Source organism: Haemaphysalis longicornis, unplaced genomic scaffold (assembly GCF_048455015.1).
Source record: "Haemaphysalis longicornis isolate Haplotype H1 unplaced genomic scaffold, Haemaphysalis longicornis Haplotype H1 scaffold_1, whole genome shotgun sequence".
NCBI lineage: Eukaryota > Metazoa > Arthropoda > Arachnida > Ixodida > Ixodidae > Haemaphysalis > Haemaphysalis longicornis.
Window position 1 is genome coordinate 133,629,667 of NW_027526203.1, and position 26,724 is coordinate 133,656,390.

The following is a 26,724-nucleotide window of genomic DNA, read 5'->3' on the forward strand; positions in this document are numbered from 1 at the left end:
GCGATTTACAAACAGCACAGATGTGGAGGTATCGTTAAGGACAGGATAAAAAGGGTGGTTATTCTGAGATGAAATTTTGAAAGCATAAAGTAAGTCCATGTACGTTCGCTGGTTCTCAATGCTCCACTTATTACATTCAACATATAGACTCTCGACAGGGCTAGTGCGAAAAGCACCCGACGCAAGCCGTAGCCCCAAGTGTAGTACTGGGTCAAGCATCCGCAATGCTGTTTTACTCGCCGACCCATATACCACACTGCCATAGTCCAAACGAGACCCAACCAAAGCAGTATAGAGCCGTAGTAGGAGTTCTTTGTCGGAACCATACGAATTGTGGGAGAGAACCTTCAGGATATTCATTGTTTTAAGACATTTATGTTTAAGTTTCTTGATGTGTGGAATGAATGTGAGTTTCTGGTCAAACACAACACCTAAAAACTTGTGCTCATTGTTCACAGGAAGCGACACGCCATTAAGGGTAATGTCTGGGTCTGGAAGGATCCCGCGCTTCCTAGAGAACACAACGCAGGAGCTTTTTGCAGGATTCAATTTAAAACCATTTTTGTCTGCCCAGCTGGCAAGTTTCTTGACGCCGAGCTGGACTTGACGTTCGCATATTGACATATTACAAGATTTAAACGATATCTGCACGTCATCTACATACATAGAGTAAGAAATTGTAGGCGGCAGTGCCTTCCCAAGAGAGTTCATCTTTACTATGAAGAGAGTGCAGCTTAGAACTCCACCTTGCGGCACGCCATTTTCCTGCACGTGTACCTTTGACAGTGCAGAACCAACTCTGACGCGAAAGGTTCTCTCTGACAAATAACTAATAACGGTATTTAACATGTTACCAGAGACACCGAACGACTTAAGGTCAGTAAGTATGCCATAACGCCATGCGGTGTCATAGGCCTTCTCTATGTCAAAAAACACCGTAAGACAGAATTGTTTGTGAATGAAGGCATCCTTAATGTATGACTCTAGTGCCACAAGTTGATCGTTTGTGGATCTCCCTGCCCTGAAGCCTGCCTGGCAGCTCTCAAGAAGACCGTTGTACTCCAAAAAGTACACAAGCCTCCGGTTTATCATCTTCTCGAGAAGCTTGCACAGGCAGCTGGTCAGGGCAATGGGTCGATAGCTAGCGGGAGAAGAAGGGTCCTTCCCTTCTTTCAAAAATGCTACAACTATGGCATCCCTCCAAGACTTTGGAATGTGCCCCGAAAGCCATATCTTGTTGAAAAGGTGAAGAAGTGTTACAAGAGTGTCTGTGTGTAAGTTCTGTATCATTGTATATGTAATGTTGTCTGGGCCTGGAGCTGAGGGTTTACACGTGCTCAGAGCAGCCCTCACCTCATGTAGTGAAAACAGGGAGTTGTAAGAAGTCTGTGATTTGTTGTTGTCGTGTAGGGACTTCTTTTCACAAGAGGCTTTATACTTCAGGAAAGTGTTCGTGTAGTGTGCTGAACTGGACACGTGTTGGAAGTGTTGTGCGAGTGTGTCAGCCTGGTCTTCCAGTGTGTCCCCTGTTGTACTGACCAGGGGCAGGCTGTGTGTATTTTGTCCTTTGAGTTTGCGTATACGTGTCCATACCTTGCGTGTGTCTGTGTATGAGTTTATAGATGTTATGAATGAGCGCCAACTCTCTCGTTTTGCCTCACGGCGCACACGTTTTCCTAACGCCTTGGCCCGTTTGAACAAAATGAGGTTACCCGACGTGGGGTACCGACGAAGGACACCCCACGCCTTGTTCTGGGCCTCTCGCGCCCGCCTACAGTCCTCATTTCACCACGGCCTCCGCTGGTTGCGCGGGGCACCAGAGGCGTGGGGAATGGACTTTTCGGCGGCGTCGAGGATGTGCGCCGTGAGGAGTTGTGCGGCTTCATCTACGTGTAGGTGTGCTATGGATGTGTGGTGTAGTTTCGATGACTCTGTAAATGTGTTCCGTTAGCTCGTGCTTCATTGAACCTACAGTCGAACACGGATATATCGAACACGGCTATATCGAATTATTGTCTATATCGAACTCATAAATTATCCCCTTGAAAATTCTGTGTAAAAGTATAGGAATTCGTACGTTTATATCGAACCGTATTTTTCCCAACATTGGGTATATCGAACGCCGCGCGAGCTGGAAGGTGCTCTTCGGCGGTCGCTGCACCCCCGATTGAGGTTGAGGAATCCTGGATGTTGAGTAATGCGCGGGCATGGCGAAGAACGGCTTGCGGAACTAATCCTCCCTACCGGAACAAATTTGCGCTTGCCCAGTCGGGCCACGCTACCGGCCGCCGTAGCGTTAGCGGACAGAGCCCGGTATGCTAAATCTCTCTAGGCACACAAGCCCGAATGCTCGGAAAATGTGACAATGCCAGGTAGGGATGCCCTAGCGTCACTAAATAAGCTACGCTTATTAGTGACGCTAGGATGCCCCGACTGCGCACGTCCTTTTTTTTTTTGTTTTGTTTTGCGGCTGCGTACGTACCCCGGCTTGCCGAAAAAGGTTTTTTTTCTCTCTCTCTCTCTGGGTCTGTCTTCCCCCTATGTCGTCTAGGGAAAGGGAAGAGGGAACGAAGGCGCTGGCGGCCTCCTTCTTTTGCATTTTTCTGCTGTTTGGCGAGTTGTCCCGCACCTTTCGGAGATCACTGTTTCTCTCGGAGATGACCATCGTGAGCGCTTTGTCGGAGTCCGCTCAGACAGCCTTGGAAGTGTTACCTTCAAAGTTCTTGTGGTACGTGCGCACTGTTCTTTTTTTGAGTGTGTGTTGTGCATGGTGTGCGAAGGCGCAGCGTACTGCTGGAATTTTCTAGTTGTGCAGCCTCGAGAAGATCGAGACCAGCGTCTTTAATTTCATTTCCAGTACGAAGAAGCAGGCCAAGATCAGCGATTTTTCTTTCACGGAAATAAAGCGTCCTGTTGCGTCGTGAGTGCGGAATTAGTTGTCATTCTTGAATGCGACGATCGGTAAGTGATCGTTCGCCATAGGTGATGTCTCAGAGCCCATTGTTTTTATATCGAATTTTTCATATATCGAACAATTTCGCGATCCCCTTGGAGTTCGATATATCCGTGTTCGACTGTATTATGGGAAGATGAACTGCTTGGGCCTTTACCTATATATCTAAGTGAGGTGGGGAAGTGGTCACTACCATATGGGTCAGTTCCCACACCCCACTCGAGAAGAGGAAAGAGAACTGCGGAGCCAATAGCCAAGTCAAGACATGAGTATGTGTTGTGTCCTATGTTATGATATGTAGGCTGTTTATTGTTGAAAAGGCATGCTCCAGAAGATGTCAGGAATTTCTCTATCAGGCGACCTCGGGCATCCGTTCTGGAAGAGCCCCAAAGAGAGTTGTGAGCATTAAGGTCGCCTGTAAGGATGTATGGTTCGGGCAGCTGGTCAACCAGCGCCTCGAAGTCGGAGCTCGTAAGTGCAACATCAGGAGGAATGTATATGGAGCATACCGTTATCAACCTATTAAATATTATTAAGCGTATTGCTACAGCCTCAAGGACGGTGTTCAAGGTGACAGGGTGGCATGCTAAGGATTTGCGGGTGATTATGGCAACACCGCCAGAAGAGTGTGTGCAGCCATCCCTGTCTTTCCTGTATACCATGTAACTATTCAAGAAATTTGTGTTTGGAATTCAGATGTGTTTCCTGGACACACATTATACTTGGCTGATTGGCATGCAGAATCTCATAAACGTCGTCAAGATTATTCAGAAGGCCTCTGCAGTTCCATTGAACAATATTTTCTTTTCCCATTATTATGTGTTCAGAGCTACTGGAGTGTGACTATTTATGTAGGGTCTTTCGGGGCTTGGACTCTTGGAAGGGGTTTTCTGGCCTTCTCTACTGACCTGGACGTCGCAGCCCGTTCCTTCCGCTGCGATGAAAGCCGGAAGGGCTCGACGTCCATGTCATCATCTCAAGGCAAGGGGGTGCCCAGCGGACTGGGCCCCCTTGACGTGGTACCCTTTCGGGTGTTCTTTGCCTGTGCTGCCAGTGCCGAAGGCGTGGGGAGCACCACAGATGGCACAGGCAGTGAGGCGGGGGAGGGGGTCGCTGCGACTGCCTCCGTCTCCATCTCGTCCGGGCCCTCGCGTGTGCTTCGGGCCGGTAGAGGGGGGGAAACGGTGGGTGCAGCAGCATCCCCACCGGACGTGGATGCCACCACAGCCGCTGCTGGCTCAGAGAGCGGTGCGGAGGCGGGTTGGGCTGCCAGAGGCAACCCAGGGGGGGGGGGGGCGGGGGCGGGACCTAGTCCGACTCGCGGTACTGGGTCCCCGCCGAAACCAGACGCCGCTCCGCCCCCCGGCGAGCTGCGTCGGCGTACCTCCCCAGAGGGAAAGAGGCGAACCTCTTCCGCGCCTCTGGGAAAGTGATGTTTTCAGTGACCTTGATGTTAATGATTTTCTTTTCTAATTGAAACTTTTCGCATTTTCTGGAGTAGTCCGCATGTGGACCCTGGCAGTTTACACAAAGAAGTTGTTGCACGTTGCAGTTTTCGGCCGGGTGATCGTGCTGGGCGCATTTTGCGCAGGTAAGTCGGCCACGACAGGTGTTTGTGCCGTGCCCGAACCGTTGGCACTTGAAGCAGCGCCGTGGGTTCGGGATGTAAGGCCGGACTGAACAACGGATGTAACCTGCGTTGATGAATTCAGGAAGGGTCGCCTTGTCGAAGGTTAGGATGAGGTGCTTTGTCGGTATTTGTTTATCGTCTCTGCGGATGGTTATGCGCCTGACCGCTGTTACGTCCTGACTACGAAGGCCCTCCAGCAGGTCAGCTTCAGATTCATTGATTAGGTCATATTCGGAAATCACGCCCTGGGAGCTGTTTAGGCTGCGGTGGGGCGTGACTCGGATGGCCAGATCGGCGATGCGGGTTTGTGCAAGTAGTTTATCAGCCTGATCCTGGCTACTGACTTCAACAAGGATTTCACCAGTTCTTTGTTTTTTGGCTTTATATGATTCGCCGATGACACCTTCAAGAAATTTGGAGACGAGAAATACTGACTTTGAAGCAAGAGGGTTCAACTGGTCAACTGATTCTATTACTAAGAAGCGAGAGTAGTTGTTCGGTTTCGGAATACTCAAGTTGGGAAGTGGTGGGAACGAAACTTCGGTGCGGCCCCTTTTCGGGGGCCGATCACGTTTGGGGGGGGGGGTTTGGAAAATGCCATATGACACATTGGAAAGCAGGGAGACGGGGGTACTTTCTCCTTTGACCTTACCCAGGTAGCCAAAGAGGTCCCGGAGCTCCCTGCCTGGTGAACAGACAGGGAGCCCATCCGCCGGAGCTTGACCTGGGCTCCGACGGCCACCGTTCACGGCTTCTAACCCTCCACCTATAAACACATTGCCACGGTTGGATCCTGCGTATGTTTGGGGGCTCGGGGTCCGCGGTATCGCCAGTACCGTCACCAAGATTGCTCAAGGTGCCCCGTGCGGGGAAAAATTTCCAAAAGAAACACACACTTACAGCACATTGCGTCCTAACCATGAATATACTACGAGACCTGCTCATTCATGCGACAAAATGAAGGCTTCAACAGGTCAGTTGAAGAAAGAATTTATGCGATGCGATAACATGTACATGTAGATTGAACGATGTGCGTTTTATAATCAGAGTACGTACATGCACAACGGATAATTTGTTTTATTTTGTTTCGAGTATTTTTTATTCTCTGATGCACCATTACATTAGGAAATTTTCAGTAATATGATACGAATGCATTCAGAATTCGTAATATATAGTCGCACTGCTGATATCTCTGCTGAGAACTTGTAAAACTGTGAGGTTTTATGCTATTGGGGCAAGCCGCTTAGGGAGCCATGGTTTTCTAACAAATCTGAACTGGTTAGCGTAAAACATTATTGGTCATATTGTCCAGTGGAGCTGGCTAGTATCATGACTGTACGAGCCGAATACAAAAGGCAAAGCCAATATACCATCGACCCTTTGAGTGATACCGCAGGTATCGAATATTTGGGCGGGGAGAGTAGCTTTTCAAATGATTCGTACGAAGGCCTTTCCACTATAAATCTTCCGAAAACGGGTAACGCCGATCTCACTATTTTTCATATTTCAGGCTACTCATAAGGGCTAAAAATATTGTCTGATCCTTAACCATTTTGCCTTCAACAAATAAACCTAATTTTGGTGGAGCCGTCTGAGGCTCAGCAGAAGTCTTCAGGTGCCCCTTGACTGGGGGAGCCGTGCCCCCCATTTGTACATTTGGGGGAGCCGTCGCTCCCCCTGCACCCCCTGTTCCGACGCCCCTGGACTGCATGGGTTGCAAGAGAAGCACATGAGTTTAAGGTGATCTGACAGTGTTGTACATACAATCTTTGCAGGAGCTTTTCAGATCAGTAAAGAAGTTGGATGACATATTCAGCTGTGTTCTTTAGCCGCGAGTGAACGCATGTGAACTGTGCACATCACGAGGGAACTCTGCAGTGAACGCATAGTGAATGTAAAGTTGCTGGTAAAGGCGAACTGTGGTTACCGAACTTTGGCCTTAGCTAGGTTGCCGCCAGTGTGCAGCTGTGCTCGGATAATTGTTTATGACCACTACAACTTCGCTTTTCAACTGCATGCATGTGGGTTACTAAATCTCGCGATTTCTGTTCACCACTACGACCGCGCAATAATGGCATCGTCATTGGAATTAATAGTTTCCTATTTCATCATCAGCCTATCTACGCCCACTGCAGGGCAAAGGCCTCTCCCATTATTCTCCAATTACCTCGGTCCTGTGCCAACTGTGACCAATTTATCCCCGCAAACTTCTTAATCTCATCTGCCCATCTAACTTTCTGCCGCCCCCTGCAACGCTTGCCTTCTCTAGGGATCCACTCTGTACGTTACCCTTAATGACCATCGGTTATCTTGCCTTCGCATGACATGCCCTGCCCACGTCCATTTCTTCTTCTTAATCTCTACTTATATGTCCTTAACACGTGTTTGTTCCCCGACCCACTCCGCGCTCTTCTTGTCCCTTAATGTGACACCTATCATTTACGCTCCAGTTTCCTATTTAGCTTTCTATAATTCATGCGGAGGCTACATTGTTGTCAACAGACCGCCCACTGTGGGCGCCTAACTCACCATGAAGGGGCTCTGAAAGGGCATTTCCCTCTCCCTCTCGGCAAGTGGAACCGCAAGGCCCCGGCGTCTTTAGTGGCTTCCTTCGCGGTGAGCCAGAGAGGGCAGACTGTTGACAACAATGTAGCCTCCACAGTAGTGCAGGTAGCTCGTGGTAGGAACTACAGTTTCCTCTCTAACTTTCGTAAACAAAACTTCACTGCACGAAATAAAACCTCGACGTATGGTATGTGTACGTGCGCCGGAATTGTTTGGTTGACCTGAACTCCTGAATGCTATGCAGCCCTGACGTACCCGGGAAATAAATTACCCAATTTTTGCATTCACATTTTTACCTCTTCTACCGTGTTCGTAAGCTTTTACTCCCGAAATCGGCCGCATATCGTCGTGCGGCCGTTAATTTTAAATGCAGAGCATTTCTTTAACTCACGATGTCACCCGTTCTTGGCGTCCGTAGTTGTCCGAATCGCTCGCCTCGACATGCCCGGCTCAGACGTTTCGCTATCGGCGCGATCAACATTCGATAGCGCGCCCAGGCACGTTTCAAGGACACTCTCTCCCCTCTCTCGGACTCAACGTGCGCCGAGGCTGCCAATTTTACTGCTGACGAGCGCTCTCTCGTCGGCAGTTGCCACAAGTGCAACAACATTAACGTAACGCAAACTACTTAACGTCGTGCGCCCCCGGAAATGCTCTGCATTTGATCGTGCCCCTCGCGAGGGGGATGTTTCACTGCGTCGCCATGCGAACAGTTTGCCACGCTTTAGTTTCAGTTCCGTATCTCCCCGCCGCGGCCGTGGAGAGAAGGCGGCCGGCCGCGACAACTCGCCACCGCGGCGCTGCGGTTGCGAGTTGCGCTAGGAAAGCGAGCGTCGTCTGCTAGCGGGGAGCGGAACGCGTTCCGCTCGGCATCTCCGGTCTTCGCCACTTCTGGCTGCGCACTGCAAAAGAAATAACTGTCTTTCTTGCGGGGGCAGCGGGCACCGCTTAGCGCTTCGGCTGGAACGGGGAAACGGTTGGCCCTAATTCTCAGAAGCATGTGAGGGGCCGGGGCCATGTGGTTTCACACCGGGCGCGTTGAGTGTCCAGGCTGAGGCGCAGAGCCTGTAGCGGTAGCGCAGCGGCCGGGTCATAAATCGCTGGGTAGACTCGTCACGAAGACGCGAAATTTCAAAGCGGCGGCAGCGGCGGTGACGGCGTTCTTTGAAACTGTATTTTTGACCTTGATCTCGTCGCTTGTCGCCCTAATCGTCTGCTTGCGGGCTTGGATCACGTGCGGGATGCGCACAATCTCACTTTTAATGAACACGAGTTCGTCGTTACGCACCTTCGTCTTGCAAACAACTTCCTCCGCGGACTCTTCGGCTCGTCGTTTACCGAGGCTGCATCGACGCTGCCCACGAGCGCTGGAATGCCGGCCATTTTGCCTCCCTGCCACGGTGTCCGGCTACCTCGAACTGACGTCGGTGACAATGCTGCAGCCGGGGTACTGCAACCAGGCTACATGCTAACAAAAGAGAAGGAAGACGACTGCGCTCTGAAACAGCAGCGAGCAAAAGAATACGAGTTTCAAGCACGCAGTGCGCATGTTATTTTTGTCTGCACTCGTTGGGTCGGCTTTAACTTCGCACTAGCTTGTAGAACGTCTGCCTTTCCCCATTTATTTGCTCCTGGTCTTAATTTTAGGAATAAAGTTTTCAGAAAACAGGATGCAGAGTTTCGCGCTTCCCTTCTTCGGCGCAACACATGGAGGAAAGGGCGCAACACCAAGCGCACACGGCATTCTCGGTGTTGCAAATGCTCGTGCTACGGTGGCTCCATCTCGCGGCGTCGACGTGAGAGACCGCACTTACGGGCTCGCTCTGACTACTCTGACCACACTAGCCCCTTTTAGAACATCAATTTCCACGTGACACGGAGCTCGCTGTCGCCATCTACCGCTGACGTGTGTAGACTCGGCGACAGTTGGGCAAGTTTGGAGAGTTTGTGGCCGCTCGTGGCGAAGAGGCTTGCTTCTAGACGAACGCAAACGGTGGACGTTCCGAACCCGAGCATTTTCGACTCGCTGGTCGCGCACAAACTGCAAGAGCCATGTCTGCGCACTCTCCCGAGCACAAGGTGACAACCAGCCGCAGCATACCGACGCGGCGAATCGTCATCAACGATGCCAGTCAGCTGCCGCACGACTACAGCTCGACGCCCGGGGGCACCATATTCTCTACCACGCCGGGAGGTAACCTCGCCTTCGTTCCACTGTCTACCACGAGTAAAATCCAGTGTAGCGATATTTTCCCATATCTGTGCATTCCGCGTCCGTGCGCTGCGGTACGCACTTGCAGCCCTGTTGTTTATTGATACCCAAATATAGAGCGCTGGATGCCTTCACACGAGTGTTGTCCGCTGCACGTAATGGGCTGGCGGCGAGCGAAGCGCTCCTAGTTCTTTTCCTCCGCAGGGCGCACGTGGTCGACGTCTCGTGCCGCGCTTGGCTTCCCTGCCACTTTGAAGGTCATGTCGCGAAAGGCGTCCCCAGGCATCGCCCCGAGCGCAGCTGGGCCGTGTGGTTCCGATCAGGCCTAGTTTGGAACAACGCGTTCCGTGTCCGAGCTCGCCTCTGAGTCACCGTCACCTGCTGCTGTACTACGTTCTCGTTTCACGCTACGTGTTTTTGTCTGCCGATTATTTTATCCCTTAGTGCCGCCTGCTGCCGCTGCGCCCGGCCAGCGAGCGCTTTCGCAAGGCCCCGGCGCGTGATCTGTTTTCCACCGCTCGTGGTGCGCCCAGCTAGCAGGGCTGTCTGTCGCCACCCCGGCGTGCTTTCTTCACGGCGCGGCGACACACGACAGCCACGGCGTGTGGAAGGCAGAGGGGGCCAAGCCCCACGCGTTCTGTGACACGCACATTACTTTTTTGAAAACAATCTTCTGGCCAGACAACATTTTTTCGCTTCCTGCCCACACTGATGCTCGATGCCAGCTGAGGCGCGCGTCTGGGCGTTTTCTTCTGCTCTAAGTTCTTCCTGTTCTCAGTACACGTCGGGATGCGGTGGCAACAAGCGGCCGTATTGCATAGACAAATACAGCGTGTACAGTCAGCAGTGGGTATTAACACAGGTTGGCATATGATCTAGAACGAAAATGTGCAGTCTTGACTGACGCAGGGGCACTGACAGAGTTCACCTTTTGACCTCTTCCATCTGGGGTTGACATTATCCTGAACCTTCATTCTGGAGGGCACATGGGCTTGTGCCGTAGTCCAGGCCATGTTTAGACGGTAGCATTGATAAGGTGGCCTCAAGGTGCTTGTACGTGTTGGATGCCCGTAACCTAAGCACGGCAGCCGTGCATGCAGGGAGGTTCAGTGGCATATGTGCCAAAATTTTTAGCCCACTAAAGAATACTTGGTCGTAAAACTGGATAACTTGGTACACATCCACATAGAAGTAGAAAGAATCTCTGTTATCCATGCAGGATTTCTGCTTGAGTGTCTTGCATAAAGCACTCGCTGCTTTTTGGCTAATGGAGCGTGTGCTTGGGCTGAACCCATCTTCGAACAAGAACTACACTACAAGAACGAGGAATCTATTGTGAAAGCTATTACCAATCAACAGGTCTACTCTCTAAGACAGATGCGTGAAAGTACTGTTTTGGTACACAGTATTACAGCCATCTGGTAATGTGCCTGTCAGATGTATTTGGGGAGATGTAGGGGGTAGTGGAGGAGGTGCGCTGAAAGAGGTAATCAGTTGGGGATGCCGCTACCATGTTTGGTGCCTCGCGTAACCCAAACTGTGGCCCTAGGAATAGCCAAATGAAAGAAGAGACGTGTTAATCAAGGTGCTAAGTCTTTGCTGAATACAATAATGCACCAGGCAGATTGCACGCTGTGCAAGAAGGGGGAGTGGCATATTACATGTGCGCTGTATAAGTATAGGTTCCTAGAGCTGCAGACCAACATCAGACATGTTGGGTTAAAAACCAAGCAGGTGGCAATTCCATTTGAAGGAGCAGAGGGAGTTCTGGTGTCATGAAATTTGAAATAGTGTATTCAGGGTTCGTACAGGTCCTTGAAAACCCGTGAAAGTGAAAATGGAGTTTTCAAGGGCCTTGAAAGCCTGGAATTTTTTTCCTTCTTGAAAAGCCTCGATTTCTTGGGGCAAGAAAGAGGAGACCTGATTACGTGACTGGGTTTCTGTGGCTTATATATCAGTGTGGCCCTGCACACTCCCCATCCAAACATGCTTTGTACAATTTAAAGCCAGCTTGGGGGTGCAGTAGTGCTGCTTTATACAGATTTTACAATTTGAAGCGAGCTTGGGAGCACAGGTGTGCTGCTTTGCACATTGGCTCATACGGAACGAAATCCCTGCATCGGACGAGGTAGAAATTAGCATAGGTTCCCTTCCGATTTTCCATACTGCGTTCTGCGTTGCCTCACCCTGTTATTCGTTTTGCATATCTTCCCTTTGCTGTGCCCTGCCATGGCTATGCCCCACTACGTTTTGAAAACGAATGGTGCTGACACTCCAGGGTGAAATGAAAATGAGCACAGATAAGCCAAACTTTGAATGTGAGAGCACAGTGCATCTAGCTCCTAAGGTTTGCTGGAATATGTTATTTTGACAGGTGTGAATGTGGGCAGAGCCAGTAAATTTGTCAGTGGGCAGAGCCAGTAAATTTGTCAGTCCCCCCCCCCCCCCCCCCCCAATGAACACAGAAATTTGGGGGATGGGAATGGCAGGGGGTATTAAGTTATGTTTCTCGCTATCTGAAACTGTCTATTAAGAGCATTTGTAGAGCTCGAAAAAGTTCAAGATGGCATGGCTTGTGTAAAGCTCCCTCAGTATTACTGCGGGTGGGAGTGAACTTGTGCACTTCCAAGGGGCGGAGCTGTTCCAAAGAGATTTTTCTTGAGGTCATTTTTTGAGATGTAAAGAAGCAAACGTTTAGCATGTGAAAACAGAAGTGAAATGCTAGTACACGTGCTCCCCTGCACCCTTGGAAATACTTAGGCAGAGCCTTGAATATCCTTGAATCCTTGTCCCTGAATCCTGTACGAACCCTGTGTATTATGCGTTAACAGCACTGACACCAAATTCAGAATCTTAAAAAATATAATTGGCTTCAGTAGTTTGTGAAGATGCCTTCCAGTAGTTTTTTCAGCCAACCGTGTCGGCAAACACATCAAAAACCCAATTCATTTGGCCCGTCCCTGAGCTTCCTCAGATTGGCAGTGCCAGCGAAATCGCCATCAGTGTGCCGGAAGATAGTCTGCGCCCTGGGAACTGTCCGGTTATGGGTGACGTCGGGTAGCCCTTTCGAGAACTGGAAACACACCCCCTGCGCAGCTGTTGTTGCTGGTCAAGTTTACTCAGGCATCTTCAGTGGTATCGTTAACTTCAGCAAAGTGTCAAAAAATTCAGTTTTCAAAAAATAACGGAAGGGCACTATCATGAACAGAAACTTATTCAAATGTGTCCCAAACGAAAATTAAACCGAGCAAATGTCGAATTACTCAAATTTGCAAATTTTAAAATTTCGTGCGGCCCGGCTGACGCTGCAAGCTCGGGCAGGCCAATGCAGATGATGCATAAAACGCATGTGACGGCACGAGTTTTTGATTGACGCCACGACCTGCAGTTCTGCGGCCACAGTAGTGTGACATAACACCGTACGACATGGCTCAGAACTGCCATCTGTGTTGCCGGCGAGTGACACCAAAACTGGATAACAGAAAAGCATTGAAACTATTCTTATGCTGACTGCTGACCAGTTTTTGCTGCTCGATATTCAATATTAGTGGGTGAAGAGGTAATGTTTGCACCATAAAAGGCACAAATTGACTGTCAGTACTTTAAGGATACCAAAGTTACTCAGCAAAAAGTATACATTTGACAAAGGACGCTTTAAAAGGCTGCTGATAAAAGGCAAAGCATTTTATGTGCATGGTACTTTAAACGGGCCATGAAGACATAATACAACGTTGTTTAATTTGAAATAACTAGCCTTTGGTAACTCACTCAGCACCATCCCACCCATGAAAGATGTTTTACAACTGTAAAAAATAAATGTTGGAAAACTTTCAGATTTCATGCTAAAGTGACATGTTATGGGTAGGAGTAACTTAATATGGGCTGGCACTAAAAACATGGTTTTGTGAGCATTAATTAAAGGGGCCATGCAGACAAAATGCAAGTTTGGTTTATTTGAAATATTGCCTCGTTAGCTAAAGTAACACTGACATCACTTTTAATGCAAACTTTGCTGAAACAGGCAATGTAATAATGAAAACAGAGGATGGCCATGCGACTCACTAGCTCAATTCCCGCAACAGAACCATGATGTCATATGCGCAGCTGTGCGATTGGCTGAGGCTGGCAAATGCAAATTAGGCAGGGCTTATAGGCTTGCGGAACAAGCTACTTGCGCTTAAATGTAAGGCATATTGCTTATAGCAGTAAGAATGGCGGGGTAAACAATAGAAGTTGCGAAAGTACATGTAAGCATAGGAGCACCAGTGCGTACTGCTCTGTTGGTACTGCGTGCACTATGCTTATTACAGATTCACAGCAGTCCAGTGCTGTGAGGTTGTCTCACCCGACAATGGCCGATTGGCATAAGCGACATTGTCTTATGTGACCCTGTTTGTCGAGCATATCCAATGTTTCGCGAAACGATTACTACCAACTGTAACAAAAACAAGCCAGGTGCAAATAAGGTCAGAAACAGCGGGTGCAGTCAGCGGTCCTGAGCGGTATGGTTGGCGTCCAACCTTACTAGATAGGTTCAATTGTAATACTCCCCATTTGTCCCGTGCATTGAAAACGGCACCGTTTTTTTTGAACTTGTCACCAGGTGGCGGTAGCAAACACGCAGAGCACAAAGATTTTCACTCATTATTCGCTTGACCGCTCTCAAAACCATAGCTCAAACCGGGGCTGGACTGACGCATCTAGTATGCGTGGCAACCGTATTTTGGATTCAGCCAGATATATTTACCAGTAATCTAGCAATTAATGCAGCTAGTTTCAGACATAAAGCAGTACAAGTGCTTTACCAATCCAAACTTTTTTACACAGAAGATAGATAATTAGTGAGAAGCTGGAGCCGTGGTACTGTCCTTAAAGGAGCCATGAAGAGAAAACACAAGTTTGGTTCATTCAAAAGATTGCCTCGTTGGAATCATACGTAAACTTTACTCAAATTAGGAAAAAAGGGAATGACCATGCGCCACACTAGCTCATTTCTCGCAACAGAACCTATGATGTCATACCAGCCAGCTCTGCGATTGGCGGAGGCTGGCAAAAGCAAACGCAAATTAGGCAGAGCTTGCAGATTGTGCTATTTGCGCTTAAATTTAGGGCACATTCTTTTTAAAGCCGTAAGAATGGGCGTACAAACAGTGGATGTTACGAAAGCACACGTAAACATAGAAGTACCGGTGCGTACTGCTGTTGGCACTGCGCGCACTATGCTTGGTTTAGCTGCACAGGACTGCGGGGCTTTGGGGTTGTCTACACTGGCTTGTCTTGTAGACAAGCCATTTACACTGGCTTGTCTACACTGGCTTTGGGCTTGTCTACTGCACTGGCCGATTGACGCAAGCAACAATGTCTTACGTGACCATATTTGTCAAACGAGCACTGTGTTTCACGAAACGATTATTTTCTCCAAGAACAAAAACAAGCCAGGTTTAAATACGGTCAAAGACAAACCAAAGGGAGAAAACGGCTTGCCACAGTATGGTGGCGCCATTTAGGTTCACTAACAGTAAACAATGCTTCCCAATCGGTTGCAGAGCGGTCGGTTCCTGTTATGTCATTGCAGACCACGAAAATGCACGATTTAGTGGGAAAATCAAAATTTTAACTTAAATTGATTAATTTCTTGGTGAATAAAGCATCGTTTGCATCTGGACAATCACTGGGGCACTATAGAGCATGAAATCTTTCAAATGAAATAAGCTGGCACGCTCCGGCACGTCATCGGAGAGTGCGATTTCACCGAGGCAATCCCCCCACCCCTTACCCAACCCTCCATCACCCTTCCCACACCCCTTAACGAGCGATGGGAGACCTTGCTAACCAGCCCCGCCTTGGAAGACCAGCTCGTCCTGATCTCTAGGGGCCAGGCAGCCGCAGAAGCATATGGGTCCCGTGAAGAGGGAACCACCCCATCCGGCACGTAGTCGTCGCAATTTTGTGTGGCTAAATAAAGTTGTTCTCTCTCTCTCTCTCCTTTAAAGAAAGGGTTTGTGATACCTCTCATCAAGATGCGAGCATAGAATGACATTAATGAGGAGCAGGGTGACACTGCCTTTACAATTCATTGCACCACCATTTGATCGTAGATGAATGTCTTATGAAGGCGGCGTGGCGTGTAGGTGAATGCCAATTTTTTATGGTTCGGTTGCTTGTCAAAAACTCAAGCGTTCTTAATTTAGTGTTTCCTTCTATTTTTTGTTTTTTTCAAATGGGGTGTTAGTACTCAATAGCATCTAGAAAAGACCACTGAAGGAACAGAGGCTTTTCACTGCCATACGAGCCTTAAGCGCGAAGGTTATCACAACTGGACGAAAAGCTTTCAGAAAAGGGTCCACGAAAAAAAATCATTGCTATTTTCGTAACGTTCCGACTCGCAATTTCTCCGTGATATTAACGTTATGGGACACTAACTACTCCAAACGGTATTTTCGGATAAAGTAATCAACCTGTACAAATCATTTTATGTAAATGAGCAGGCCAACCAACTCAAGAATAAAAGAAATGATTGATCTGCAGTTAACATTCTGTTTATTAAATGTACTGACAATATGAAATCATAGCAATATTGCCCAAAGGCTCATTTTGCATTTACAGCACAACACTTCAAGTATGAAAGCCCTTCATGCAGTTCACGTCACAGTCTCTAGATCAACTTTGCCCGCTTTCTTGCCGCGCGTAAAAGTGCATCCGTGTCACTGAATAAAACTTCAAGATGCAGGCACTAAGCTCTTCGAAGTGGGCACTGCATCCGACCCGGACTAGTGTGTTCTGGGGTAGCCCCACCTCAAACACCCGAAAGATGTCTCCGAAAATTTCCTTTTTCTCTGTCCTCTTCTCAATGACACATTTGGGGCCAACGAGCATACTCGTCAGTGCATCTGATGGGTGTTGTAGGGCACTCGGCACAAATGATCTCATTTGAGGCAGCTTGGCTACTGGTGGGCAGTGATCTGTTGGCACAAGTGTCGCAGGGCTGTTCGCACGGGTGCTGGACTTGTAATACAGAGCATTTTGTCTTGCAGTGGAGCGGCTATAACTGTGTCGTAGTTTGTCTTCAGCTGCTGGCTCCTGAAACTCAGCCTGGGAAATGCACTTTCCCAGCTTATCCTTACAACCTTCCTTCCTAGAAAGTGCATCCAACTTTGTCTTGCTGAGGCTCTCGTCGACTGCAACTAGGACCGAGTCTGCTTTGCCTGATCTTTGGCGCCATCTTCAGTGAGGTGTGAGAGGCACAGAAGTCGGAATATCTGGCCAAAGTGAGTTATCGTGCGGCGATCCTCTTCCCCACCGAAGCTTCTCACCACTCTGAAGAAGCGCTAATATGCAAAAAAGGAAGCAAGAAAACAAGCTTGTCATGCTAGAGAACAAGAATTTAGGAAATAGGGTCTTTTTTACACAGTGCTTCACAAAGTGGAGGAGTTGAAAACATCAGGGAGAGCATAAGCAAGGTGTGTTTAGGAAAGGTCATACAGTTGAACCTCGTTAGAACGAAGTAGTATCGAGGCAGCAAATTAGTTTGTGATATCCGATATTCGTTGTAACCGCAGAGGTAAATCGGCTCTAATAAATTGGCGATCTGGCTTGCGCAACAATCTTAGATAAAAAACGCATTGTTCTAGGCTTCGAGGTAATCCTTGCCTGTCTCCTTGTGGCATTTCAAACTAAACAGACCGGAACGTGAGATCGTGAAATTACAACGGAACACAGTTCGTTTGGCAAAACAGGCCTGCATTCTTATTTACTTGGAGGATGTGGCCTTCGCCTGGTAGCTTTTCACAGTCTGAGCGGAATGAAGTTTTTCAGTGTCCACGCAATGAAGGGCCTTTTCTACTCGTGCAGTTTTTCAAGCTACGAAAAAAATGGTTGTTTTGTCCCATTTTTTTTTTCTTTGAATATGCCAGCTTTCGAGTTTTTGTGACTCGCAGAAACCAAATATTTCTTCGTAATAGCCGATATCGTGTGGCTCTCGAGGTTTCGGTTTTGTTATAAAAAGAATAGGTGTCATTGAAATGAAGCGTGACTGAACAAACTTCGTATTTAGTTCGCTATATCCGATTATTCGCTATATTAGTGTTTGCTATAGCGAGGTTCGACTGTACCACTGACAGGTCTTGATTGAGATTTGCAGTCAACACATGCAGAACATTCCGAGCATGCAGGAGAGTTTGTTGAAGACTGACATCAGAGTCGCTCTAAGAGAGACTATGGTCAGTTGGGAGGCGAGCATCCGCATATATTCCGCTGCACTGCTCCTTTCAGTGGTGTTGACCATTTCAAGAAAGTCCTCAGTCACCTGTAAACGTGTATGTAAGAGGTATGAAGGACACTTTGCATTCAATGCGTCGAACAAGCCGTTTGAGCGCAGGGTAATAATCTCAGTGCCTGCAAATCCAAGCTGTTTGTTCTCCCTTTAGAATCTGGTCCCAATTGTAACACTCCTACTGAACAGCTGAAATAAGTATACACAAAGAACATGTTTTCAGCATATATAATATTGCTGCAGTGCTCGGAAAGTGGATTACGCAATAACGAAAAAGGCAAGACGGCTAGGACAGCTTACCTGTGCTGCTAGCCGGACATTGATTTTTTTCCAGTTTCCCCGGATTTACTTGGGATGCCGTGAGCTTGGGAACAGTCTTCAGTTGCATTTGGTTTTCCGTGTTGTGTAACTGCCGGTAATGATTGAAGTTGATCAAGTCTGAGCCAGCCTAGGAAATAAAGCAAAGTATTGCGGCTTTGCGAGAAAGCACTGCCACAAGTACGCAATATAACATCAGTATAAAAAATAATGTGCCCCTCCATTTAACGACGATGATGGTTGAACGCGAAGCTTTCTCGTGACAGATTCTTTGGTTGTTGTCTGAGTCTGGACTGAGTTTCGACCATGTCGAAATGGAACAATCGGATAAACACCAGCTTCATAATGCGGGGACCCAGGCTGGATTCCGGGCACTGAAGGAATTTTTTGTTTCACTTCACCCGCGATCATTCATCATCGTCAGAGTAAGGGCGTTTCCACGTTACGGACTCCATCAGTGAGAACACTGAAGCTTTGCTTTAATAGGTGGGCCATCCTCACCTCTGCATGCATGTGCATCAAAAGGTTGTTTTATACACACTTGATCAATGTGAGGGACATCACATCGGAAATACAGGAAACGTCCACCTTCAAGTGATGGGCAGGAAATTTTGTTCACAGGTTGGTTGACTTTTCCTGACACTCCGGAATGCATCCACATTGACTGGTTATTGCTGGTACCATCACTCACTACAGCAATAACTGAGGCACTGGGCTGCTGCAGTTGAAGCACGGATTCTAGGACAAGCTTGGCCAAAACAAGGCCAGGGGCAGCCCCTCTAGTCTCAAAACTTGCCACTGGCTGCACCCACTTTTGAAGGGGCGGCACAAACATGGTGACGAGCGCACGGTCAGCTGGTACAGCAGAGCTGTCTTGCCTCGATGTCGTTTCGAAATGAACAAATCCGTCAAATTTGTATGTTGACTTGTTAAAATCAACTGATGCACGCAGCTTAATTTTATCAAGAACCAGTATGCCAAGTTTCTCCACACGTTATAGCCATACTCGCTCGGCACTTCTGAAATAATCTGGCTTAGTCGGCTGCATGTGGGCAGGGGCAACAGCTTCATGTTCCGCACAATGTTGTAGGCTTTTGGGCTTGCTATGCAGAGAAGTAAGGAGGTCATCAACCGCATTCGCGTGTACTGTACACCTTTAGGCCCTTTGGCTTGCTACCGCTTCCGCAATGTCTGAAATGCCACCTACTGAAAAGCTGGAAGAGAGCTCAATGCCTCATTAACGGAGTCGGACGTCTGAGTTGCCAGCTGGGCTTTCAGTTCTTTTATGTTCTTCATAAAAGAAGCCTTCTTTGCAGCACTCTCCTGACCTTCTTCTTTAAGTTCTTCACTTTCTTTTGTCTATGTGCAAATCTGTTTTGCTTCCAGGTGGCTTTCCTGAGAAGTTTCTTTTCGTGAACTCGGCAGGACGAACACGTCAGCTGGGATGATAGCACTTGTAATTTACGAGAAATGCACTTGTCCCATTGGACCTGAACTCCTTTACACGCATGCATTTCGTCAACAGTTTGCAAGAAAGCTTTCAAATTCTCCAGCGAGCATATGCTGACATTTGTGAAGGCTTTTGCGAGACGACCATAGGCACTTGCGGTAGTCGACTAGTTGCTGCAAACTACACTTTTTCGATCTGTGAAGCCTGCTCTCCTGAAGTCAAAGTAAAGAACGCAGTGAGCGCTCCATCGCTGTTATCAATCATAACCTCATGCCAACGGACAGGCACTTGCGCAGATTTCATGTATTAACTGCTAGAACTGACACGTCAGGAGCCGTATGCAAATCTTCTTCAGAGTCAGCGCAGAGGCCGACCTGACATTTGTCCTGGGCTTGGGCAGCTGCTTTGGGGTTTCCGCTTCTCTCCCTCCGTCTCTTCTCCGGTGGATTGGAAGAATAAGTGGGGAGATTCGAACATGCCTTTGGCCCGGCATTTCTTGTCAAGCTCCATCTTCCGTGAGGGATTTCTGCTCTTTTCCCCTCAATGACGTGACTATACGTCCTCTTGATGCCTTGTTCATGAAATGCAAATCACATACCCTCGACTTGCTAATAAGGTTCTTGTCCACATGTGGAATCGCTCTATCCCATGTGGAGCGAAGTCCTTCATCGCCTGGTGCACAAAAGAAATCCGCTGCGATCGGTTTGCGTCATTTCCATAGCCACTCGTGCAGCCGGGTTTGGTTATGGTTCGGGTTTGGGTGAATTCATTTCGTTACGATTCAGTTCTAGTTATACTAAATCTCATACCGAACTGGTTTGCGAGCCAGTTCAGAAGCTTCGAACCGGTTCGCAAACCGGTTTGACGAGTTGAATTATCAACGAAGTGAAAAATAAAATGTGTAGTAGTTTAAAGCGATCGCAAAAACGAAATGCCAACAAAAATTCAGAATTTTGCTTTTAGAAAAGGCTGGTGCAATTTCAAAAAGAAGTAACTTCACCAGCCATTTTCTCTCCCAACCCTTATGTCGGTACTAGTTTGGAGTGTTTTCTTGAGATGGGACAAGTGCGTCCGGTCAACATTTTATTGATGAAAAATTTATATATGGCTCATAGTGCACAGGGAATAAGATATTTGAAATTAATTGGCAGAGAAAAACTTTTCTTTCTTGAAAGAAATCCCGAAGCCGTCTTGGATCACCTACGCATTGGACGAATTATGCAAAATTTGCAACTTTTAACTCGGTAAAGCATAAGTTATGTAGCTATCACCGCAGATTTACTTCTGTCAAGACTTCGCATACTTTTAAATTGGCTTTTTAACGTATTTATTCTTGGTTTCCAGAAGGAATTCTTTCTAATAAAAATTACAAGCACACGTTTTCAAAAATTGCCGAAATGTCTTGTCCTGCTTTTCTGCGTCTTAACAAGCGAGGGAGTTGAATTTTTCGTGGTATATATGTGTCATGAATTTCATTCTTCATGCCGATTTTAGTTAACGTAGCAAAAAGGGTTCAGATTGAAGAATGCACCGCACTGCAGACAAGTTGGGCATTTTGCTCTAATTTGAAAATTAATATTGAATTGTTTATTCGGCAACAAAAGAGATTGCCGTGAGGCTATGGCAAAAGGCGACATTTGAATTCGCCTGACTAGGCCTCTAGCCTCAGGCAGCTCAAACACACAAACAGCAGTTTGTTACAACAAAGTTGGCGTACAAGCTTGGCGTAATTCAAACATTATAAGTTGGCGTAATTCAAACATTATAAAATTATATACATGACTATAGAACATCAGGCTAACTGTACACACTTTATATCCATTTCTGGAGTCTGCACGGTATGTGGGTTATAAATTAACTCTTCTTGTTACCCACCGAGACGTATTGTTTTTTTTTAAATTACAATACAAAAGCTTTTTTATGCAAAACACATACACACAATAACAAAACAAATAACGAAAGAGGAGACGGAAAAAACATGACATTATTGTTCGAGTAGTAACCCTTTAACTTTCTTTTGAAAGGCCAACAGAGGAGCAGCTTTGCACCACACCAAGTAAAGATTTAAAAGATTTGGTATCTGCCATTGAAGCAGTTGCATGCCATACCCTGATCTAGTCCAATTTTTTTTAAATGCAGTGTGCCTAAGATATATAATGCAGATCAGTATTAGTATATAATGAAAAAAATATTTCTGGGTCTGATTTTAAGTCCAAGAATGTTATTTCAACTAGGCGTTGATTATACATGACTTGAATAGTTAATATGTGGCTACATTTAAATAATAAGATACTTGTTGTTGACTTGATAAATTGTGAATAAATCGTAAACCTCGTTTTTGCATTAAATAGAGAACATGAATGTTTGATTTTGATGTGGACTCCCAAACTAGTAAACAATATTGTAGCCTTGAATGAACAGTGCAGTGGTAAAGTTGGCGTTTTAGTTTCTCAGGTAACAACATACGAAGCTTGTTAAGAGTGAGAATTGTTTGAGCTACACTGCATTTAACATAATTTACATGATAGGTCCAACGAAGAGCTTCCTGGAAATACACGCCAAGAAACTTGCATTCAGAAACTTGCCACATTTCTGATTCGAACAATATGGCAGTAAGACATTGGACTGGTTTATTTATAGCCAAAAAGATAATATACTTAGCTTTTTGTGTATTTAAAAGCAGCTGATTAACACTTCACCATCACAATAAATTTTGAAGATAGATATTAGCATCACGTATGATAACTGTTAAATTTTTTGAAGAAAAACGTATCGTCAGTGTATAACGCTATTACAGGAGTCTCAGGAATGTTAACAATATCATTAATATAAAGAAGAAAACGTACTGGTCCTAATATAGACCCTTGTGGAACACCAAAAGCAAGGTACCCAGCATTGGATAATGCATGATTATATTACAGCAAACTGTATTCTATTTGATAAATAACTCAGCAATAGCTTATGTGCCGTGCCATGTATTCCGTAGTAAACGCGCTTGTGTTCAAGATTTCAGCGCACGTTAAAGATCCAGGTGGTCAAAATTAATCCGGAGCCCTCCACTACAGCGCGCCTCATTGCCTGTGCTGCGTCAGTCAACCAGAAAGCTTTGCGTTGAACCATTGGCGTCACTAGACGGAGGGGTGCATGTTTGATTTTTTGAACATATTTTTCTTATTTTTGGTTTTCCAAAATTCTGTTCGACCAATTGTCTCCATTTATGCTTATAGAACTATTAGAGGTGCAACTCTCGTGAAATCTGCATTTTTGTAGAGATGCAGGGATTACATGGTTAGGTATTTTTTATATATTTTTTATTTTTTAAAAATTCTGTTCAACCCATTATCGCCATTTACGCTTTTATAACGATTACAGATTGAACTTCTGCAAAATCTGCATTTTTGTGGAAAAAGCAGGGTATTACGTGGACCCGGCTGTGGGGGTACTTGGCAAAGCTACGCATTAATGTTCTGCCCATTTGGTTGTGCTATTTTCGAAATCTTTTGCCACTCTTCACTGAAACAAACACTCGGTGCAAAGTAACTGCTGTCGTGGCACAAGTGGATAAAATCTGTTTTTCGGTGGTGTTAGAAAAGAAGCTTATGACAAAGTACATTACTGACTAGTATCTTCTGCCCCTGTGCGTTATCGTACATTGCAAGGTACCACCCTGTGTGTGCTGGGCTGTGTGCCTGAATTTTGTCATTCCAAAGGTGTAGCACAGACAGAGTGAGCAGAACTGCTGGTTGCATGTTTATTTGCTTAACGAAATGTGTGCGACTGAAGGCACGTTAAGCCAGTGCACGGGCATTGAATTTTACCCTTTATAATGCAAGTTATCTCGCAGCCTGCTTGGCCTTGCGAATGTTGCCCCACGGGCCTTCACTTGGACTGGAGGCTTGGCGGGTGTCACCTATGCTGGCAGTTTATTAGCCGGGCGGCCTGCCAGCGTGCCTGCTGTGCATTCCGTCGCACCCATGGCCGCAGCATTGTTGTAAACAGCACAGTCGGTGATGCGTTTGCCGTGTGTGTGAGCGGTGCATGCAGTGGCTGGCACGTAAAAAGAAGCTGCTCTAGCTAGCCCACTCTTGGGACAGTGCATGAGCCTCTTTCAGTGCCACTACAAAGCCCTCATTTTGGTCCCCCTCCAGTGCCGCACTGGGTTCAGGGCAGGGGCAGTTGTGAGCTCCCTGTGTCAACAGTGTGCTTTGGGTGGCTCAACACTGTAGCATGGTTGGCATGAGACGCATGTCAGGGTGTTACTTAAAACTGGGAGCATCTGAGCAACTGCTGCTGAAAATAAAACAAAGAGCAGTGCAGTTGGGGTGGTGGAGCTGCCCTTGTGATTTTGCGTCCAAGTTGCCGCTGGGAGGCCTGCCGCACTGCTGCTGGCACCCAGGTGTGCACCCCCCTGATGGGCAGTGATCCCTTGCATGCAGGTTCCCGCATCATCTACGACCGGAGCTTCCTGATGCAGATGCGCAACTCTCCTGTGGCACGGACGCCACCCAAGAACCTTCCTGTGATCCCGGGGGTGACCCTGTCGAGCAGCCCCGACGCCTCCAAGCTGTGTGCCTCACCCAAGAAGCCGTCCGAGAATGGGGCCCTGCCCTCCCCCGCCAAGGCCCCCCCCAAGGCTGCTGGTGAGGGCGCGTTTCTTATTCTATTCCGCAGCTGGGATGTGTAAAGGTTCAAGGCCTGCAGAACATATACCGTATTTACCCGATTCTAACGCGCTGCCGATTCTAACGCGCACCTGATTTTCGTGGCAAAAAAACCAAAAAAACTTGCACCTCCGATTGCAACGCGCACGGGACTTTGTGACCCAGACAAACGAATGCGAGAGAAACTGGCGATTTATTTCCCGAAGTAATCTCGCTCATCTCGCTCCTCGTCGCTCTCCGCTGACCACAACATCTCGGCCTCAGTGCCTTCAAGCGCGTTCGCGATGCCACACTTCTGAACGAACGTTCAACCATGGTCGATGGGATCGTGGCGCACGCCTCGCACGCCCATCCCGAGAGCTTCTCCAGAGGTGCACGCTTCAGCCGACCGCTCGTTCTGAACGCGTGGGAGCCGCTGCTGCCATTGCTGTTATCAAGCGCGCAAGTGAAACGATTTGACGATTTGTGTGAACGCCGATAGAAAAGCCTAGGCGCCCAGGCGTGCTGCGTCTGAAAAATTGTTGCTAAAAGCTTTGGCGCCATCTTGAGATGGCGATGGGTGGGACCAAATTTTCGCTGTTTCGGCAGTTTCGGTTTTGTATCCGATTCTAACGCGCATGCGATTTTTCGGCCTATTTTTTCGGAAAAAAAGTGCGCGTTAGAATCGGGTAAATACGGTATTCGGATGAAATGTGTCAGGCTGTGCGTGCATTCAAAAGTCGCTGGCTGGCGCTGGCGCTTCGCTGACACAGTCTCCTGACTTGCCTGTGGAGCAATGAAGGTTCGGCTGATTTTAATATTTTATTGCTTAGATTAACTTCGGTAACTCTTCTCTGGCCCATAATTGACCTTAGATTTTCTGCTGTTTACCAGTCGTACACGGATATGCTGCTAACGGTCCCACTAAGCAGTCAGTCAAATGTCGTAAACCAAAACGCGGACTGCTTCTGTGTTAAGTTTGGAATTATTCTCAGTTCGTAGAGCACCTATTTTGAGTTCATGCACACTACTCCAGGACACAAATCTTGTTGGGGCTCACTTTCCACTTTGCGATTAATTTCTGATGACCCGTTGGTGTACTGGTTTTAATCGTTGAGCCGCGCAGTTGGTGCAGTCAAACCAATTAGAAAAAACTTTGCCAGGCACACAAGACATCAATAAATTGGCAAGGAAAATGCAGAGAGGAGGACAGCACTTTCTAATTGATTTTGCTGCTAAAAGAATCCGCACAGACGCATCCAGAGTGGTCAAAACATGACCAAGGAATGGCTTCAGTGTCCCTTTAACCTGTGCATCTGGCCATCCTAAGATTCTGAGAAGAGGCATTGCACAGTCACGTACTTGGCGGCCCGTTAAAAAGCAGTCATGCTCAGTGCCCTAGCCCTCTGGCAGTGTAGCGGCCGGTCGACGGCCAGACGGCGGCCAGACTGTGCAGAGGGCTCACCCTGCGCTGTCCTTTCTTCCAGGAGGCTCGGGCGAGGAGCCGCAGTTTGCCATGGACATCTAGTCCGGCGACCAGTGCTGCCTGGCTGCGTTGGTGGGTGCGGCATGGCCGGCCCCCCGTGGTGTTGCTCCCCTCTTGCGTGTCGTCGACTGTTGTCTTTGCTCAGCCTGCTGGACCCTGCGGTGTTTACGCAGGCGCATTTTTCTCGTTTTGCGCGTGCGGCCCCAGCGTGTGCCAGTAGGCAGCCACCCTGCCGATGGCAATACTAGCGTACAAGCAAATGTGCCCCCGCATTTGCGGCTCGCCTTGCCTTCACTTGCCGCCTTCAGTCGAGGTGGGCGACGCTCGGAACTCTCTCCTTGTCGGCGGGAAGTCCGACGAAGACGCTTTCTTACTCCGGTCTCAAGCCATCTGGCGGCTATGACTCGAGCACAGTCACAGTAGCATCTGGGAAGGGGAGGGTAGCTTCCTCTTTTTTTTTTGTTTCCTCTCCTCCTTACCTTAATATTTTCCACTTGCTTTTAAACTTTGCAGGCTGTACGAGCTGTTCATTTTTTTTCCCCTTGCTTCTCTTTATGTTAATTTGCTGCAAATTGCCGATTGGGAAGCTTGTCAGTTGCAGGTGTTGGGTGTGAGGGTGTATCGGTAGTGACACCAGTTAAGTGACCGGTGGTTCTGTTATTTTTTGGCCTATGTGCGGCCTAAATGCACTGTGTGCTATCAGCAGCATGCGCGCAGCGTAGCTGTTGCGACATCGCACTGTTCCTAAGCCTTCAGTGCAAAAAATATTTTTGTCATCTCTTCTCTTTTGAGCTTTCTGTTCTCACGAAATCGGACAATGCTGACAAGTTCTACATATTTCCTGACAACAGTCACGGCTAATTTTTTTCCTGACAACAGTCACGGCTCTCTTTTTTTAAATGTAGGGATTGTGGCAGACCGAAGGGTGGCTGTCCATTTCCTGACTTGTCTCTTAGGGCTATAAGAAATTCTGTATGCGCCCGTTTCTTCTCCTTCTGGAGAGGACTTGCTCTTAGGTTTGAACCCTTGTGTTGTGCCATAACACGATGTTGAGTTCGAGAGAGGGGCAGTGGTGGCACGGTTGTGCAGCAGGGCTTGGTTTCTTGTTGGCCCTTTGATTATGTTGTTGGGGTTTGCTTACAGTGTGGGTGCAACATTCACAAGAGATTTGTTGGCCGAATAAAAGGAGGAAAGATCA

At 47.6% G+C, this 26,724-nt stretch overlaps 1 protein-coding gene across 1 annotated transcript; it reads left to right on the forward strand.

Annotated features, from left to right (window-relative positions):
* Nucleotides 1-9,050: 9,050 nt before the first annotated feature.
* Nucleotides 9,051-26,724, forward strand: Thor (eukaryotic translation initiation factor 4E binding protein thor). The gene is made up of 3 exons (XM_077708829.1): nucleotides 9,051-9,342; nucleotides 23,837-24,040; nucleotides 25,528-26,724. The coding sequence occupies exons 1-3, from the start codon at nucleotides 9,201-9,203 to the stop codon at nucleotides 25,566-25,568; spliced, it is 387 nt and encodes a 128-aa protein (XP_077564955.1). The 5' UTR covers nucleotides 9,051-9,200; the 3' UTR covers nucleotides 25,569-26,724.

Coding starts and splice junctions, on each gene's coding strand:
- Thor (XM_077708829.1), top strand. CDS start 9,201: ATGTCTGCGCACTCTCCCGAGCACAAGGTGACAACCAGCCGCAGCATA. Junction 9,343..23,836: donor ATTCTCTACCACGCCGGGAG/GTAACCTCGCCT, acceptor CCTTGCATGCAG/GTTCCCGCATCATCTACGAC. Junction 24,041..25,527: donor GGCCCCCCCCAAGGCTGCTG/GTGAGGGCGCGT, acceptor CCTTTCTTCCAG/GAGGCTCGGGCGAGGAGCCG.